Consider the following 16,511-nt stretch of genomic DNA (forward strand, 5'->3'; position numbering starts at 1 on the left):
CAGTTTAGGGATGCTCAGAAGAAAACTAAACCTAAACACATTTACCAGTTGATGAGATCCCCTGAAGTAACTTGTGTCCAAGATTCATAAATTTCCAGTCTCTTCTATCTCCCCTTCAGTGATATCTTCCAGCAATCCATTGGCTTGGATTAGTTAAGCAGAACTTAACTATGTTCTGCTCTGGGTCTATCATTCAAGACCAGAGGAGAGAGACACCTATGAGAAGTGCCATGTGTTTACTGTTTACTAGGCTCAAAAATATTTCAGGAAATGATGGAAAGATGATTGTAACAAGTCATTAAATTTAAAACAGTTTAATGAAACTAGAAATTTGCAGGTTCTGATAAGGCAAAGGGCAGAACAGAACTTAAGGACATTTTTTTCTGTCCCTTCCAACTCTAAACGTCACTCCTACACACACACACACACACACACACACACACACACACACACACACACACACCACCACCACCACCACCACCACCACCACCACCACCACCACCAACAACAACAACAACCCAGGACAACAACCCAGGCAAAAAACAAAAACAAGAAATTAGAACAAAAACCCAAGATAATGTTACTTCGAAAGCCTAAATATCACCTTTCCAGCAATAATGGTATTAATCTATTTCTTAACTCAAAACATAACTTGAAAATGATAACATCTGGGATGCCTGGGTGGCTCAGCAGTTAAGCGTCTGCCTTTGGCTCAGGGAGTGATCCCAAGGGCCGGGATTGAGTCCCACATCAGGCTCCTTGCATGCAGCCTGCTTCTCCCTTTGCCTATGTCTCTGCCTCTCTCTCTCTCTCTGTGTGTCTCTCATGAATAAATAAAATCATTTTTAAAAAGAAAAAAGAAAATTATAACATTCATCATAAATTGACATGTTCATTCATAATGCCCAATGACTGAACATTTTTTTGCTTCACAAAGCCATAAAGCAACCTATTTCAACAGAATATTCTCAAGATTCTAACAGAATACAAGTAAAATATTCTTTAATAATATGGAAATTGAGCAAACATCTACTTGGATCTAGCCTTCACGGTGCCCTTGATATGACAGGGAATTCACTGATATTTAACAGCCACATGAATTTCTCAACACTACTTCTGTATCTAAAGTAACTGGAGAATCACCTGCTGCATATAGGCATCCTGAAGTAGCTGCTGCTGCTGCTGCTGCTGCTGCTGAGGATGACGATGCTGTAAATGAAGCTGCTGCAATCTCCAATCTCCCTGTTGTAGCTGCTGAAGTACTCTATGCTGTGGTGGGGGCTGCTGAGAGGGCCCCTGTCCCAATACAATCTCAGGGCCATTTCCAGGTCTCAGTGCTCCTAAAAGTGGTTTCCAGAAACATATGTTAACAGATTCAAGATTTCAACAGAATGCCTGGATTTCAAAACATCCATTTCAATAATCTTTAACCAAGGTAATTTTATCCTCATTTTATAACATAGAAATTTCCATAAGCACATAGTCTGAAGGAATTATTTACTATAATGTTAAGAACCCATGAAAATTAATTTTGTCAGCCACAACTCTGAACAAGCCAATGTCTTAGAAACGTTTCTTTTTTCCTATCTTATCTCTGCATGAACACACCAGCCACATCCTTTGTTTCTAGCCTCTCAACTACTACATGAGCTGGCATGAATCTGTGTCTTTACCAATATGATTCTGTCTACACTACCACCTTCCACCTACTGCAATTCTTCTTATCCTTTAAAGTTTAGCTCAAGTCTCTCTTCCTTGTTCCTCCATCTAACACTTCCACTTGGTTTATAACATTTCATTCTGCCTTCCAAATATTGTCTTTGTGACTATTTCCTAACTAGGGCCCTTGATGGATGGGATGATGATTTACTGATCTATTAAGGCCCCAAGGAATCTTTTATATATCAGATGTTCAATAAATACTAGTGTAGTGACTCAATCAACAGCCTCCTAAGTGGATATTTATTTATTTATAAGCTTCATAAATTCTACCTAAGGCAAATCCTATGAATAAATTTTTGAGATTAATGAAAAGAGACACTGAACATCAAAAAGAGGAAGTGCAATATACCATAATTTCTATATTCTCCTCCAATGAGTAACCATAAATTCAAGTACAGCTATTTAATCCTATGAGGGTAAAAGAGGAAGAGAGCAAGGAAGGAGAAGAGGATTCTTCAATATCTTCAAACCACCCCAGGCCTTAAATACAACACCTCTATGGAAACAGTTTTATAATTTTCTAAATCTCCTAATTATAAGGAAATGTATGTTCATTGTAATTTGTCTTGAGACATTTATAAAAATATACAGAAGAAAATTAAAACCATAATTCTACCACTTAGACATTACCACTATTAGCCATTTTAAGTGCATTTCTTTCCATTTAGTAGAGTATTAAAAAGTTAAGTTCCTCAGCTATGTTCACCTTTTAGGACCCTGATGTCTAACTACAGAACACTTGTGGCTGGGGGTGAACCCCAATCACATCAGCGATCATCACACAATAACTCATGTGGCTCACCTCTCACCTCACAAACTGTGACTTTGCTTTAGGGACATCAAGCTATAAAAGGAGTTCCTTGGTTCTCAAGCCAAGGCCACAGAGCAGCAGAAAAATCGCAAACAATATCATAATAATCCTACATGGAAACAATGCTTTCATGTATATCATTAAATCATCACACTATTATTCTCCATTTTGCAAATGACAAACCTAAGGCTCAGAAAAGTTACGTGAATTCACCAGTAAAGTTAAAGACAAATTTTAAGAAAATATTTACAACATATTTAGCAAAGAATTAATATTCAAAATACATAAAAACAAAATCTTAAGGGCAATAAAAAAATAAATAAAAGCAGAACAATCTCAGAAAATTGCAAAAGATAATTCACAGAATAAAACAAATGGTCAGTAAACATAAAACAACATTATTAATCAGGAATATTAAAATAAAAACAAAGGTATTTCAGTTATCAATAAGGAAACATTTTTAAAAACCAATACTAAAGGTATTGGCAAGGATAAGAATCAAAGGACACTCACAATGTTTTGATAGAGTAAATTTTTGAAGTCCTTTTTTTGATGGCAATGTAGCAATATCTGACAAATTTTAAATGAGTATATTTTTTAATCTTCCTCAGAAAAATGCTTTAACATGGAAATCAAGAGTCTGTTATAAGGATGTTCATCACAACACTATTAATAGCAGCAAATATTGGAAATAACCTAAATGGTTATATAAGCTATGGTGAATATCATCTATATATTAAAAACTACACAGTAGACCTATATGAACTAATGTGCAAACCTCTCCTAAATACAGGAGTTAAAAAAAAAAATCAAGCTGCAGAGAACTATGTACAGTATGAATCCACTTACGTTAAACACATTCAACCCAGAGCAAAGCCCCACTTCCTTCAAGCTTCCCCAAAATTACCTAAAACAAGCCCAAATCCTTCAATAAGTCTTTCCAAACACCATGTTACTGAGATATTCCCACAGATTCCCATGATATGTGAGTAATAAGCCCAACCTGTTCAAATACAAGTGTGTTCCTAGTGCGTTTTGGCTGGAGGGCATTGATACATGATAGAAAAGAATAACAGGATCTCCAACTCAAAATAGTAGAAAAAAAATAATACTGAATGCTTACTACAAAACAGAATCTTCCCAGATATCACACACCTTGTCATGTATTTCTTGTAACAGGAAAAACAGGTGTTATTCTCATTTTACAGGAGAGAACAGTGAGGCTAAGAAATGGACACAAAAGGCTTCAACTTCCCCTATTTTCCCTTTTCCACAGAATAATCCTTCATCTGGTGTGCCTGATCATGACAAAATTACGTAGGAATGCGTCAGGAAATACAAACATCTTTCCTGAGTATATATATTAAAAGTAATAATAGTAACTAATATTTAACATTTTTTAAGGACATACTATGTGGCAAGGGATTATATTAAGCAGTTAGTTAATCCTCACAGCAATTCTATCAAATAGATACCAGAATTTTTATTACATTAAGAAATGGGAAAACAGAACTCACATTCGAGTTTATGAGACTCCAAGTATGGGCTCTTAACCATTAGAGTATACTAATTGAATACATTTTAACTGAAAACATTTTAACATTAAAACAAAACAGCTATAACATGAAATGAAGTGCAAAACAGGGTTTTCTTGAGATGGACCTTCAAGTTATATATCCAGACCCTTGAGAGGACAAGTTTACTACCTAATATTAGAGATATTTTCTTGGGGAGTTCCTTTTTTTTTTTTTTTAAGTACTACACTGTACCATAATGCTTTGAAGATATTTTAGATTAGAAAAATAAGTCTTCTCAAAATCGGATGAGAAGATAAGTTTCTCTGTTGTAATGCCCACATGACCCAAGATAGATTCCTCTGCCAAGGCTCGAGATGCAGTAGAAAGACAAAGAGCTTCCTCCTTTCCATCACAATAAAGAATTTTCTATATTCTTGAACTTTATTATCAACCTCGAACCCTACTAGTTGATGACCCTATGGCATAAGCAAACTGGAAGCTTTTTGTATCACACTTTGATATTATCAGTAACTACTTTTGCCTACAATTTTAGGAAAACAATTTGAGTTTATTAGACATCAGTAGAAAATTTCTTCAAGCATTAAGTTATCTGCTTCACAATAATAAGTTTGCCAGGAATTTATACTCCTAGGATATCAAATCTTAGAAGGTTTAAGTTAACCATAAAGGTGACAAGAGTGACAGGGCTGTTATTACCTTTTGGTCTGTGGTTACCAAATTCACCAGGAGCAGGGACTTTAACAGGTGTTGCTGAACTCTGAATGGTCAGCACACTGGGAGTGGCTGTAGCAGAGTTGGCCTTTGGTCTTTGTCTTGGTGCAATTGAGGTTTCTGTTGGTCCAATGGTATCTGTTATTCTACAACAGAAGAATATATTTCATTCCAAATCCTGGAATTATTTCTAATTATCTATTTGTCCTAATAAAGCATCTATTTCAACAGGTGCATTTTAATTATTATTGATGATCATGTTAGTCCTCTTGGCTTCTTCCTGTCTCATTCTTAAGTATTAAATGTTTAATAGAGATAAGAAAGTAAATAAAATAAACCTAACAATTTCTTTCAACCACTGTGCTACCTACCATTCATAGTCTGCCCCTGAAGCTGGTAGACAAAGAATATAGGACTCCTTTATGGAGATGAAATAAAGGAAGCAAACAGAAACCTTCTCATGAGGTTCTGGACGAAATCAGGAGCCAGGTCTCCAAACCAATCAGAAAAATAAAAACAAGAAGTGAAAAACAACAGTCTCCCTTAGCTTATTAGACTTTAGGCCTAAGAAAGAAAAGATCACACTCCAGGGTATAAAGAACAAAAGGAGCCAAAACTTTCAATAAGTGGAGCTACTTGCTCACATTCAACTTCCTGAATCTGTAACTATGCTTTACTTAGAACAGTGAATGGAATTATATAAAATTTTTCCCATTAGGACTTAGTTTAAGCCACAGACATGGATGGTCAAAGTGATAAGCACAGTTTTGAAAGCAAGGACACTAAAAGGCACAAATATTTTCTTTTCTTGTTCAGAAAAAAGCTAGGGAAAATCTTTAACTTACATATTTATCAACTTATTTTTTCTATAAATTCAGTACAAAATAGGTTCATATGTTCACTTTTCAACAGGACTGCCATAAAATCTCTTTACCAAGTTCCCTTAGCACCTTTTCAAATGATTTGGTTCAAAAGTTTGCATACATGATTTACCAAGTCCATATATGTTGCATTTGGAGAAAGTCCTAAGTACAGTAACTCTACAGATTTACAGTTCTTTCTTAACTCTCTGTATATATACCACAAGAGGGAGCCCTCTTAACTATCTTTCTAAGAAAGAAAAGAACTGAAATTGAATCAAAAGATTTTAGATAATAATAGAAATACATTGTATGTGTGCTGCTTTCTAAAAATAACATTTATGTTTTAGATAGGCTAGGTTATGAAACAAGTCATATGAAAACTGAACTAAATGGCAAAAAATTATCATGTATATGTAACACCAATTATATCTCATTTTAGTGATAATCAAGTACTTACTGAATTCAAATTATGGATATGACACTAAAGCCAATGCTGTACTCCCTAAGTTCAAGTAATTGGGGATTGTACGTCCTATATAATCTTTTCATCTGTCTATCCATCCTTCATTAAGTGCATAGTACAAGCCAGATCTCACCCAGCCTTATTCCTGTTATAAATAATTGCTCTATAGAGATTCACAACCACATGAGCACAGCAAATCTCCTAAAAGCTTATTAAAAGTTCCACAGATTTTAGTGTAGTGTTTCCTAATGTATTTTACCAATATACCAATATCTATTATATGATTACTGATATTCAGCAAACAAAGCACAATACACTGTCTTCAAAAAATTTATAGTAAACTAGGAAGATGATGTATGTTCATGAAAATACAATAAAATAGAAGATACTAGAAGTAATCAGTGCCAAGCTAGTACTGTCATGTCAAGAGTTTCACAGAGGAGTAATTCTACCTTTAATCTAATTTGGCTAGAAAGGTTTCAAGTAGGGGCACCTGAGTAGCTCAGTTGGTTAAGCGTCTGCCTTCAGCTCAGGGCATGATCCCAGGGTCCTCGGATCAAGCCCTGCATAAGGTGAGGCTCCCTGCTCAGTGGGGACGTCTGGTTTTTCCTCTGCCTCTCACCCCTCTAGTGCTTGCTCTCCCTCTCTGATAAATAAATAAAATCTTTAAAGAAAAATAAAAGGCATCAGGTAGGCACTCAAGGGTAAAAACTAAACACACTTTCATTAGACCATAAAAAAAGAAAGCATTCTGTGTGAAGAAATAGGAAGAAAATGCCTGGGCAGATGAGGCAACATGAAGACAGGAACTGAACTAAAACAAAAGGCTGAGTAATCACGGGTACCAATGCTACTGTGCAGCTTCATCTGCATGATTACAAGAGACAAAGCTGCTTCCTCCCTTGTCTTTCCTACTCTCTATCACCTGAACAATCATCCTAAAACAAAGACTCTCTCTCCTCTTAAAATACTTTAGTGTTTCCATCTGCCAGGACAGTTATTCTCAACCTTTCCATTTTCAGATACAAGTCACAAAAGTCTCACATGTTTAACAGTCCCAAGAGCAGATGTAGGTTTCCTGGAGGTAGAAAGGGGCTTTTAGGAAGTAAAACAAAAAATGCCACACAGTAAAGGCAGGATAGATGGATAATATTCATAAAAGCTCTATAACATATAAATAATGATAATAGCTATTTTTTTAAAGATTTTATTTATTTATTCATGAAAGACACAGAGAGAGAGGCAGAGACACAGGCAGAGGGAGAAGCAGGCTCCCTGCAGGGAGCCCGATGTGGGCCTCAATCCCGCCAAAGGCCAAAGGCAGACGCTCAACTGCTTACCACCCAGGTGTCCCTGATACTAGCTATTTAAAGATTTCTCCAATCACTTGTCCCCCATTTATAAGCCTTTTACATGAAAAAAAGACTAATTTAAGTTTTTAAATTAAGTTTTATACACATTTAAATTTTTTCAAGTCCTTTACTGATTCTATCAATAAAGAATTTATATTATTGACCAATAAGCACCAATTAACCTAATTTTTAATGTAATGTACAGATTTAACATAATATGAAAAGCACTGTGAATTTTAGTTGCATTAACTATTTCATTTGCTTATAACTACAGCAATGACTCGTGACATGGTGAAGAGAGATTCAAAACATCAGTCTTGTTCAGTTGACTCATACTTTTTAAAAAATCTTTATCCACTTTTTTTACAGATTTAATCACTGACAAAACAGTTATTTAAAAAACCACAACAGGGGTGTCTGGGTGACTGAGTCAGTTAAGTAACTGACTTGGTTTTGGCTTAGGTCATGATCTCATGAGTCTTGGGATCTAGTTGGCAGCTTCAAGCTCCAAGCTCACCAGTCTGCTTGAAAGATATTCTCTCTCTGCTCCTCCCCATCCCTGCTCTCCCTCTCTCTAAAATAAATATTTAAAAAATAAATAAATTTAATAAGACCACAATAAAATTGAACTGACATGTCCTATAATAATTCATAACTGCCACCCAACTATACCAGCAGTTGCTAACTACAGCTATGTCACAGGTAAGACTGTCAGTCATAGCAGATTCCTCCAAGTTAGATGTAACTTAACTTCTTCACAGTCACTTACTTGAGAGAGTATCTTAAAATTCAAGTGAATGAAGATAAAATTTTTTAGAGTGATGGCATATTTTTTTAAATGAAGTCATTCACAAATGATATTTTAACAATTTATAAATAACAAATCCTTTTTTATTATTATAACAACACATCTCACAGCAAAGTGCCAAATACCAGAACTGACCACAACGTTGAAAATTCACTGGCTTAAAGACCCAAGTCCAAACCTCTCAGCATGACATATAAACCAAGCTGCTGAGTGAAATAAGTCAATCGGAGAAGGACAAACATTGTATGTTCTCATTCATTTGGGGAATATAGATAATAGTGAAAGGGAATAGGAGGGAAGGGAGAAGAAATGGGTGGAAATATCAGAAAGGGAGACAGAACATAAAGACTCCTAACTCTGGGAAACGAACTAGGGGTGATGGAAGGGGAGGAGGGCGGGGGGTGGGGGTGAATGGGTGACGGGCACTGAGGGGGGCACTTGACGGGATGAGCACTGGGTGTTATTCTGTATGCTGGCAAATTGAACACCAATAAAAAATAAATTTATTATTTAAAAAAAATAAAATAAAAATAAACCAAGCTGCTCATGACTGGCACCTAGCTACCATTCCCTATCACTCTTTATGTCCCCTGATACTCCATCCTTGCACTGTCACAAAGGCCATTCTTCTTGCCTGAAGTGCCTGTCTGCTATAGTTTCATTCCCCATCACTTCAAGTGACTGTCTACTCATCTTCAAGGAAGAGTTTAGCAACTTGCAGCCCCAGAGAAAGGATTCTTTCTGTTCTCTAGTATGCTCAACTCCCTGCTTTCCCTTCCTCCGCTCTCAGAGTTGCCTGGTCTCTGTCAGGTTGTAACTGTTTTCTTGTCTGTCTTCATTAGAATGTGAGCTCCTTGAGAATAAACACTGCTCATTTTTCTTTGTGTTTCCAGTACCTATATCTTGCATATAACAAGTACATAACAAACATATTTTATGTGTTTTATATCAAGCAAAATACCTGCATAAGTAAAATACAAAAAAAGCTCAGTCAATTAAGTGTCCAACTCTTGATATCAACTCAGGTCATGATCTTAGGGTGGTGAGATCCAGTCCTGAGACAAGCTCTATACTCAGCAGGGAGTCTGGTTGAGATTCTCAGATTATCTCCCTCTGCTCCCCCACAATTTGCATGCTCATGTTCTCTCTCTCTAATAAATAAATAGATCTTAAAAAAAAAAAAACAGCTGTAACCAAGAAATCTTCCCACATATAATATTATGCCTGTCTGATCACCTAAAATATAATCTTATTTATTAACTTTTAAACCCAAAAATAGTATGAAAAAAAATCAATTGTTAATTCACTTACCAAATACACATCTTAACTTATATAATACACATCAAACTTATCAGTACAATAAAGAACTATGAACGATAATTTAAAACATTTTATTTCTTTACCAGTCTAAAAAGAACTACCATTATAACCATTCATTATAAATGATACATACCAATACCTATTCTAAATAGGTATTAGAAGACACAAAATGTCTCATGAATTTAGAATACTCTAAAATAGTTGCCTGTAAGTTATTTTTTCTTCCCTTAAATTAAAAAAGATCATACTAGCTATAAACACAACACAAAAATCTCATGAATTAGTTATTTACCACGTGATAAGATAATGCCCCCCCCCCCCACCCATGACCTGATGTAACTGCACAATCACTTCCTAATCGCAGGGGGTGAACAGTTCAAGTACAGACTGACATCAACACCATGTCGAGTGCAGACACGCTCATATTGGCTAAGCTCCCCATCACATGCAGTGAGGAACATACACTTTCTGGGCATGAAAATGATACTTAATCCATGGTACTTGTGAGGATTGAAAACAAAAACTATATACTTTTTTAAAATGTCTTTTCAAATTTCAGCACAGCTCTGCCTACCTGGCTTTTATTTGGCTTTTCCGAGAAGCTGCTTCACTAGCAGTCATCGGTTCGGGAAGAGCTGAAGGAATAGAAGAATTCTTGGAAGAAAAAAATAAAGCTTTTCATTTGGTTTCCATTTTAATTGCAAACAGTTTTATGTAAACAGTAGGATATACTCTTACTATCTATGAAATACTACTACTTTCACCTCAGACACCTACAACATGTTCACATATATTTGCCAGATCTAATCTACAAATACCACTGCATGCTTCACAAATGTCACTTTTATATTCACGTTCCACAGAAACCCTTGGAAAAGAAACAGAACATCATCATAACCACTTTGCAAACAGGTAATTATCAGCTAAAAAGAAGGATTATGTTACACTTGTAAATCAAGGACTATTATCCAAATGACTTTGGGGAAAAAAAGCAAACATCAAGCATTTCGGGAAAGTGCTGTTCCTATATAGTGCTGATAATTTTCATGACACCTCTTATAAAGGCTTGCACAGGAGAGCAGAAGATCATTTGTGCTCTCTATAACATTTTTCTTACTTTAGGTACCCAAATATATATTTGCTGAATGAAAAGATAAAAATCCACAGTTAAATGTCAAATAAACCTACTTTCATTACTAGAATGCTAGAACTGCCTGTCTTTCAGCTTCGGCAGAGAATATATTACAAAAAAACAAAAAACAAAAAGAAATAGTACTGCTTTCTTTATTGTTTTTTAGTGGAATGGACTAAATTTTACACACCAAAAAAAAAAAAAAATTGTAAGAACAAGAGCCAGAATGATCTTTACAAAGTTGAGATGGGCTTAAAATCAGTGATGAACCCAAACCTTTATTAAAATTAGCAAAAACTTGCCACACACAGTTATCCTGATACAGTCAGGTATACTGCACAGAATGAATATAATTCAAAGCCTTTGAATAATATTAGCTACTATCAACTCAACACTTTCCATGGATGAGGCACTGGGTTTACATTCATTGTTTGTGATCTTCATGATTATTTTCACAGAAAAAGAAAGAGACATTAAGTACCTTCCTAAAATATACAATGTATCTAAAAGGTAACCAAACTTTTTCAGTTTACCCAGAGCTTAATGTCTCAGGAATTTTTCACGATATCCCTAGGTACCCAACCAACTTAACAGACAGTCTCAAACAACTTAATAATAGTAGTTTGCGCTGTGTCAAATAGATGTCACTGTGTCTCTCTCATAAAGGAAAAATATCCTGCAGTAGTTCCCCAGTGCACCTCAGTGCACGGGTTGGCAGCTCTGGCTTTGCATCAAAAATACTTCTCACACGCACACAATCAGATCACTTGTCATGAAACAAGCAATTCTCAAAGTATAAGTATCTATACCTGATGAAATGGGATTTTAAATTCATATCTTACTTGAAAAACTACTTACACTGATGTTGGAGATTGGACAATCCTTTTTGGCAAATTTAAATGCAAAATAGGACACTTGAAATATGTCAGGTCTACGCTCTGGATCTGGTTCAAGCATGAATCCTGCAAGGATAAATAAAAACGTTAAGAAGTTCCACTGAACACAAAGAAGCTATTTAGAAGCACATTAAAAGAATAAAACGTGTATATACATGTACCTTTTTCATTCTAAGATCAGTGATTCCAGTAACCTTTGTTAATGTTTTAGAAAATAGAAATTGGTATTTTATACACAAACTTAAAGCATTAACTGAAACTAAAAGCAGTTATGGAAGAGCTCTGCACCAGAAGCATATAAGCAAATATAAACATTCTTCTCACAAAGTGACACAAAACAAAAAGTGAGTTTAACAAACATTGGGGAATTATTAAATAAAGTTTCAAAGCCACAGTAGAGTTCCTTATTTTGATTATCTAAAATACCTCAACTAATTTCCAAATGATCCTGAATTACTGAGGAAAGACTAAGTTGTATGTATTATATTTAACAAAGTAATTCAGGGTTGACACCATAATTTTCCAAAAACATTCTTTCTTCCCTTACTGATGCTAACAATATTCACCACAGTTCTTATTTCTGCATGTTATTCATATCATGTTCAGAAGTATGAGCAGAGTTTTATGGTTCTATTATAAACAGATGTCATACCAGCCTTACAGCATCATTTGAAATACCTGACTTTTCTTCTAACCAAAACGATCTTTTTTTTTTCTAACCAAAAAAAAACTATTTATCTATTTCTTGGGTCACTTATTAATTCACAAGTTTATAAGAAGACTGATATTTATAACTAAAAGTTCATAATTTGTTAAGACATCTCCATGTTCTAACTCTGCTTTGCTGATTAGCTCCAAGTTCTTATAATGTTCAAATCATATTTTTTTAAGATTTATCTATTTTAGAAAAAGAATGAGCTTGGAGAGGGGCAGAGAGAGAGAGAGAGAGAGAGAGAGAATCCTGAAGCCAACTTCCTGCTGAATGCGGAGTCTTCCATGGGGCTCAATCTCAGGACCCTGAGAATATGACCTGAGCTGAAATCAAGAGCGGGCTGCTTAACTGACCAAACTAAGTAGGCAGCCCTCAAATAATTTTTAAGCCTATTTGCAATATAAAATGTATGGCATCAATTAGATAATACTCTGAATTTTGCTATTAAAATTATGTATAGAAAAATCTAAGTATATAAATGACTAAATTAAAATTAGAAATCAAAATGAATTTAAATCTTCCTTTCAAATTTAAGTAGTATTTGAACAATGTATAATACATCTGCAAAAGCATGATAAACTTAGGTTAAAAACACAGTTGTATGGCAAATGACACTAAACACATACTTAGAAATTGATTCAGGAGATTCTAAACTCAGTTTTAAAAAAATGCTCTGCATGGGAGAGCCTGAATGGCTCAGGCAGTTAAGCTTCAGACTATTGATTTTGGCTCTGGTCATGAGCCCCAAACATCAAGCTCAGTGTTCAGCAGCGAGTCTGCTTGGGATTCTCTCTCTCCTCCTGCCCCTCTATCTGCACATAGGTATACACTGCCTAAAAATAAACAAATAAATCTTCTTTTAAAAAAATACTCTGCATGTAACTTGATTTTATATACTTAAAATACTTATAAAATTGATTTTTTACTATGTTGTCACCATTGCTAGACATAAATAACCAAAAACACTGATTTATTAGTTTGTATTCAAACACATTCCAGAGAAGATTCAGGAACCTACAAGGTTTATTTTATCCTCCAAAATCATATTTGATATTGACACCAATAAATGTTTTAAAAGTACAACAGTACAGGATATAGAAACAAATTTAAACAGACTTATAACAATAAATTCTTATTCATATAATTTTTTAAAACCAAATAAGTCACAAGAAACTAAAATTTACAAACTTACATTACTTTTCTATACTAACAATTAAGTTTATTTAGCTTTTAAAATTCTATTTCAGGAATGCTTAGGTGGCTCAGCGGTTGAGCATTTGCCTTTGGCTCAGGGTGTGATCCTGGATTCCTGGGACCAGGGTCCCACATCGGGCTCCCTGCATGGAGCCTGCTTCTCCCTCTGCCTGTGTCTTTGCCTCTCTCTGTGTGTCTCTCATGAATGAATAAATAAAATCTTTTAAATAGATAATAAAATAAAATTTAATTTAATTTCAACTGTAGCTTATAAGTATTTATTTCTATAAAGGACCTGAAAAGGCATACAAAACTCTTAAGTTTTTTTTTCAAAGACTTCATTTATTTATTTGTGAGAGAGAGAGAGAGGCCAGAGTGAGAGAGGGAGCATGAGCAGGGGGAAGGGCAGAGGGAGAGAAAGAGAAGCAGGCTCACCGCCAAGCAGGGAGGCGGACACAGGGCTCAATTCCAGGATCCTGGGATCGTTACCTGAGACAAAGGCAGACACTTAACAACTGAGCCACCCAGGAGCCCCAAAACTATAAAATTTTTTAAATATATGAGAAAATTAGGACTAATAAAAAAGTAATGGCTGAGAGCCCTTGCCCCCCAAAAAACTACAATAATGATGTCAGTGAAGAAACTGCATATGATTTGGTTCTAACTCTCTACTTTCTAGTTGGCAACACAAATAAAGCAACATGATCTCTTACAAGAATCACAGTATCCCTAGCACAAAAAACAAACCAGGTGTTATGAAAAAGCACTATTCCTGATATTGAAAGCAAAAAATAAATACTCCTTCAAGTCTTTCTAAAGAAGGGTCACGCAGAGTAACAATATCCTTAAGAACTTGCAATGAGTGACAATGGGTCATTCCTTCTGTGAAGACCAGTGACATAACACCTAAATACAGTTCAGCAGAAAAAATTCTCTAAGAGAAGAGAACAGTATGGCACATGAATATACTTTTTAGGCATGACCTAATCTACAAAAAGCTTTTTAAGTATCCAAAGTGGAAAAGAATGATTCTTCAGGCAACCTACATAGGTTTTCTTTCATAATAATGAAAAGTATTAAGGGGCAATAAATTTGAGATTTTAAGCTCTCTAATCAGTATCTTTATTGGTAATTCTATTTTTCAAGTTAAGCACAGCACAACATCCCCTAATGATTAGGTAACCAAGCTGTGGGTAGAAATGATATCATCTTATAATCAAACTAAAGGACCTCTAACTCCCAGGCGTGTGTTTCCATGTGGGACTACATTTGCTAAGCCAGTTTAGTTTGCCAAATTGTACTGATCCCGTTTATGGAACATAAAATCAGTTTAAAGGGTCATGACTGTCACTTATTTTAATAGAAAATATTAGAATGCATTATTATGCTAAATATAAGCAATGTTTCATGAAACTTATTTTGTGTGTGTGCACATGCAAGCACATGTGCTCCAGATCAGAACTAAAATGTATGTTTTACTATGGATCATAGTCAAACAGTCTGAAAACCACTGTACTAGTGACCTCTCTACTACTACTGTAACGCATTCCTCTCCAATAAGAAGACAGTGATTTATCTAATTATTAGCCTAGAAAAAGAAATAAGCACCCATATGCATCAATCTCTGATACTCCTTCTTTCAGAACAATTCTCCAGACATACACGTTCTCTCTGAAACCATGTTTGGAAAATAGCCTACTTCTGAGGGGAAGTCTATGGCTTTCCAGCATTGCCTATGACTAGGTGTAAGTAAATTTGGGGATTGAATATAGATTAACAGGCCCATTTGCCTGAATACTTACACATGTTGAGAAGTATTTTTTATAATTCATTTAATTTCCACAATAATCGTTAAAAAGTAGATACTTTTAATATGCTCATTTTAGAAATGTGATTAAGATAAATGGAGATGCCCAATGTTCTGTATCAAGTAGTGACAGAGCAAACATAAAAGTCCAGGCCCTTTGGCTCAAGGCTTTGTTCTTAACTTCTACAATGGATTACCTCAACCACCTTACAACACAGAAGCTAAAAGGAAAGGTTAGGCAGCCAGCCCTCTGTTCATTGATCATAACTATTCAGTAACCCCATTAGTTATGCTTCTCATTCTCCTGTAAATGTTAAGCTCTTTCCAACTCTTAGATCCACAATGAAAACACTTCTCCCTCACCCTTCAATTCACCTCCATTATTTGTCTATTAGAAAAGTTAACAGAAGCTAAGAAGAAAAATTCTAAATAATTGATTCTGCTACTTTTAAGAAGAAAAATCAGGGGATCCCTGGGTGGCGCAGCGGTTTAGCGCCTGCCTTTGGCCCAGGGCGCGATCCTGGAGACCCAGGATCGAATCCCACGTCGGGCTCCCGGTGCATGGAGCCTGCTTCTCCCTCTGCCTGTGTCTCTGCCTCTCTCTCTCTCTCTCTCTGTGACTATCATAAATAAATAAATTAAAAAAAAAAGAAGAAAAATCAGGAGGAAAATATAATGAAACTAATAGTTAAACTCAGCTTTACAGACGGTAGGTAATAATAATTATCCTTGACAAAACTGGTGATACTCAAAAGCATATGCAAATTCTATGTAACCACAAGCCATATAGTTTTTTTGTTTGTTTGTTTTGTTTTTTTTATTCATGAGATACACAGAGAGAGGAAGAGAGAGGCAGAGTCACAGGCAGAGGGAGAAGCAAGCTCCATGTCGGGAGCCCGACGTGGGACTCAACCCCGGGACTCCAGGATCACGCCCTGGCCCGAAGGCAGGCGCCCAACTGCTGAGCCACCCAGGGATCCCCCAAGCCATATAGTTTTAACAAAGATCAGGCATAGCCATTTCATTTTCAAGTATCCTGAGTCATATAAAATAGATGCAAGCAGCATTAGTAAAACTGTTAACACTAAAAAGATACATGTTTTTAAATGCTTTATTTTATATTAATATGTGGGGGCAACTACATTGCATGAATAACTGGTAATATAAAATGTTTCATTTTCA

The 16,511-nt window shown here is 35.5% G+C and overlaps 1 protein-coding gene across 4 annotated transcripts in view; it reads right to left on the reverse strand.

Annotated features, from left to right (window-relative positions):
- The window catches only part of BMP2K (BMP2 inducible kinase), a 115,724-nt gene that overhangs the window by 32,708 nt on the left and 66,505 nt on the right, over positions 1 to 16,511 (reverse strand). For all 4 annotated transcript variants that reach the window (XM_072745518.1, XM_072745519.1, XM_072745516.1 and 1 more), the window contains exons 8-11: positions 11,579 to 11,682; positions 10,163 to 10,242; positions 4,768 to 4,928; positions 1,144 to 1,340 (exon numbers count right to left, since the gene is read on the reverse strand). In XM_072745518.1, coding sequence (XP_072601619.1) covers positions 1,144 to 1,340; positions 4,768 to 4,928; positions 10,163 to 10,242; positions 11,579 to 11,682 — 542 coding nt within the window. The remainder of the gene's footprint in view (positions 1 to 1,143; positions 1,341 to 4,767; positions 4,929 to 10,162; positions 10,243 to 11,578; positions 11,683 to 16,511) is intronic.

The sequence above is a fragment of the Vulpes vulpes genome, unplaced genomic scaffold (assembly GCF_048418805.1).
Source record: "Vulpes vulpes isolate BD-2025 unplaced genomic scaffold, VulVul3 u000000899, whole genome shotgun sequence".
In the NCBI taxonomy this organism is placed as follows: domain Eukaryota; kingdom Metazoa; phylum Chordata; class Mammalia; order Carnivora; family Canidae; genus Vulpes; species Vulpes vulpes.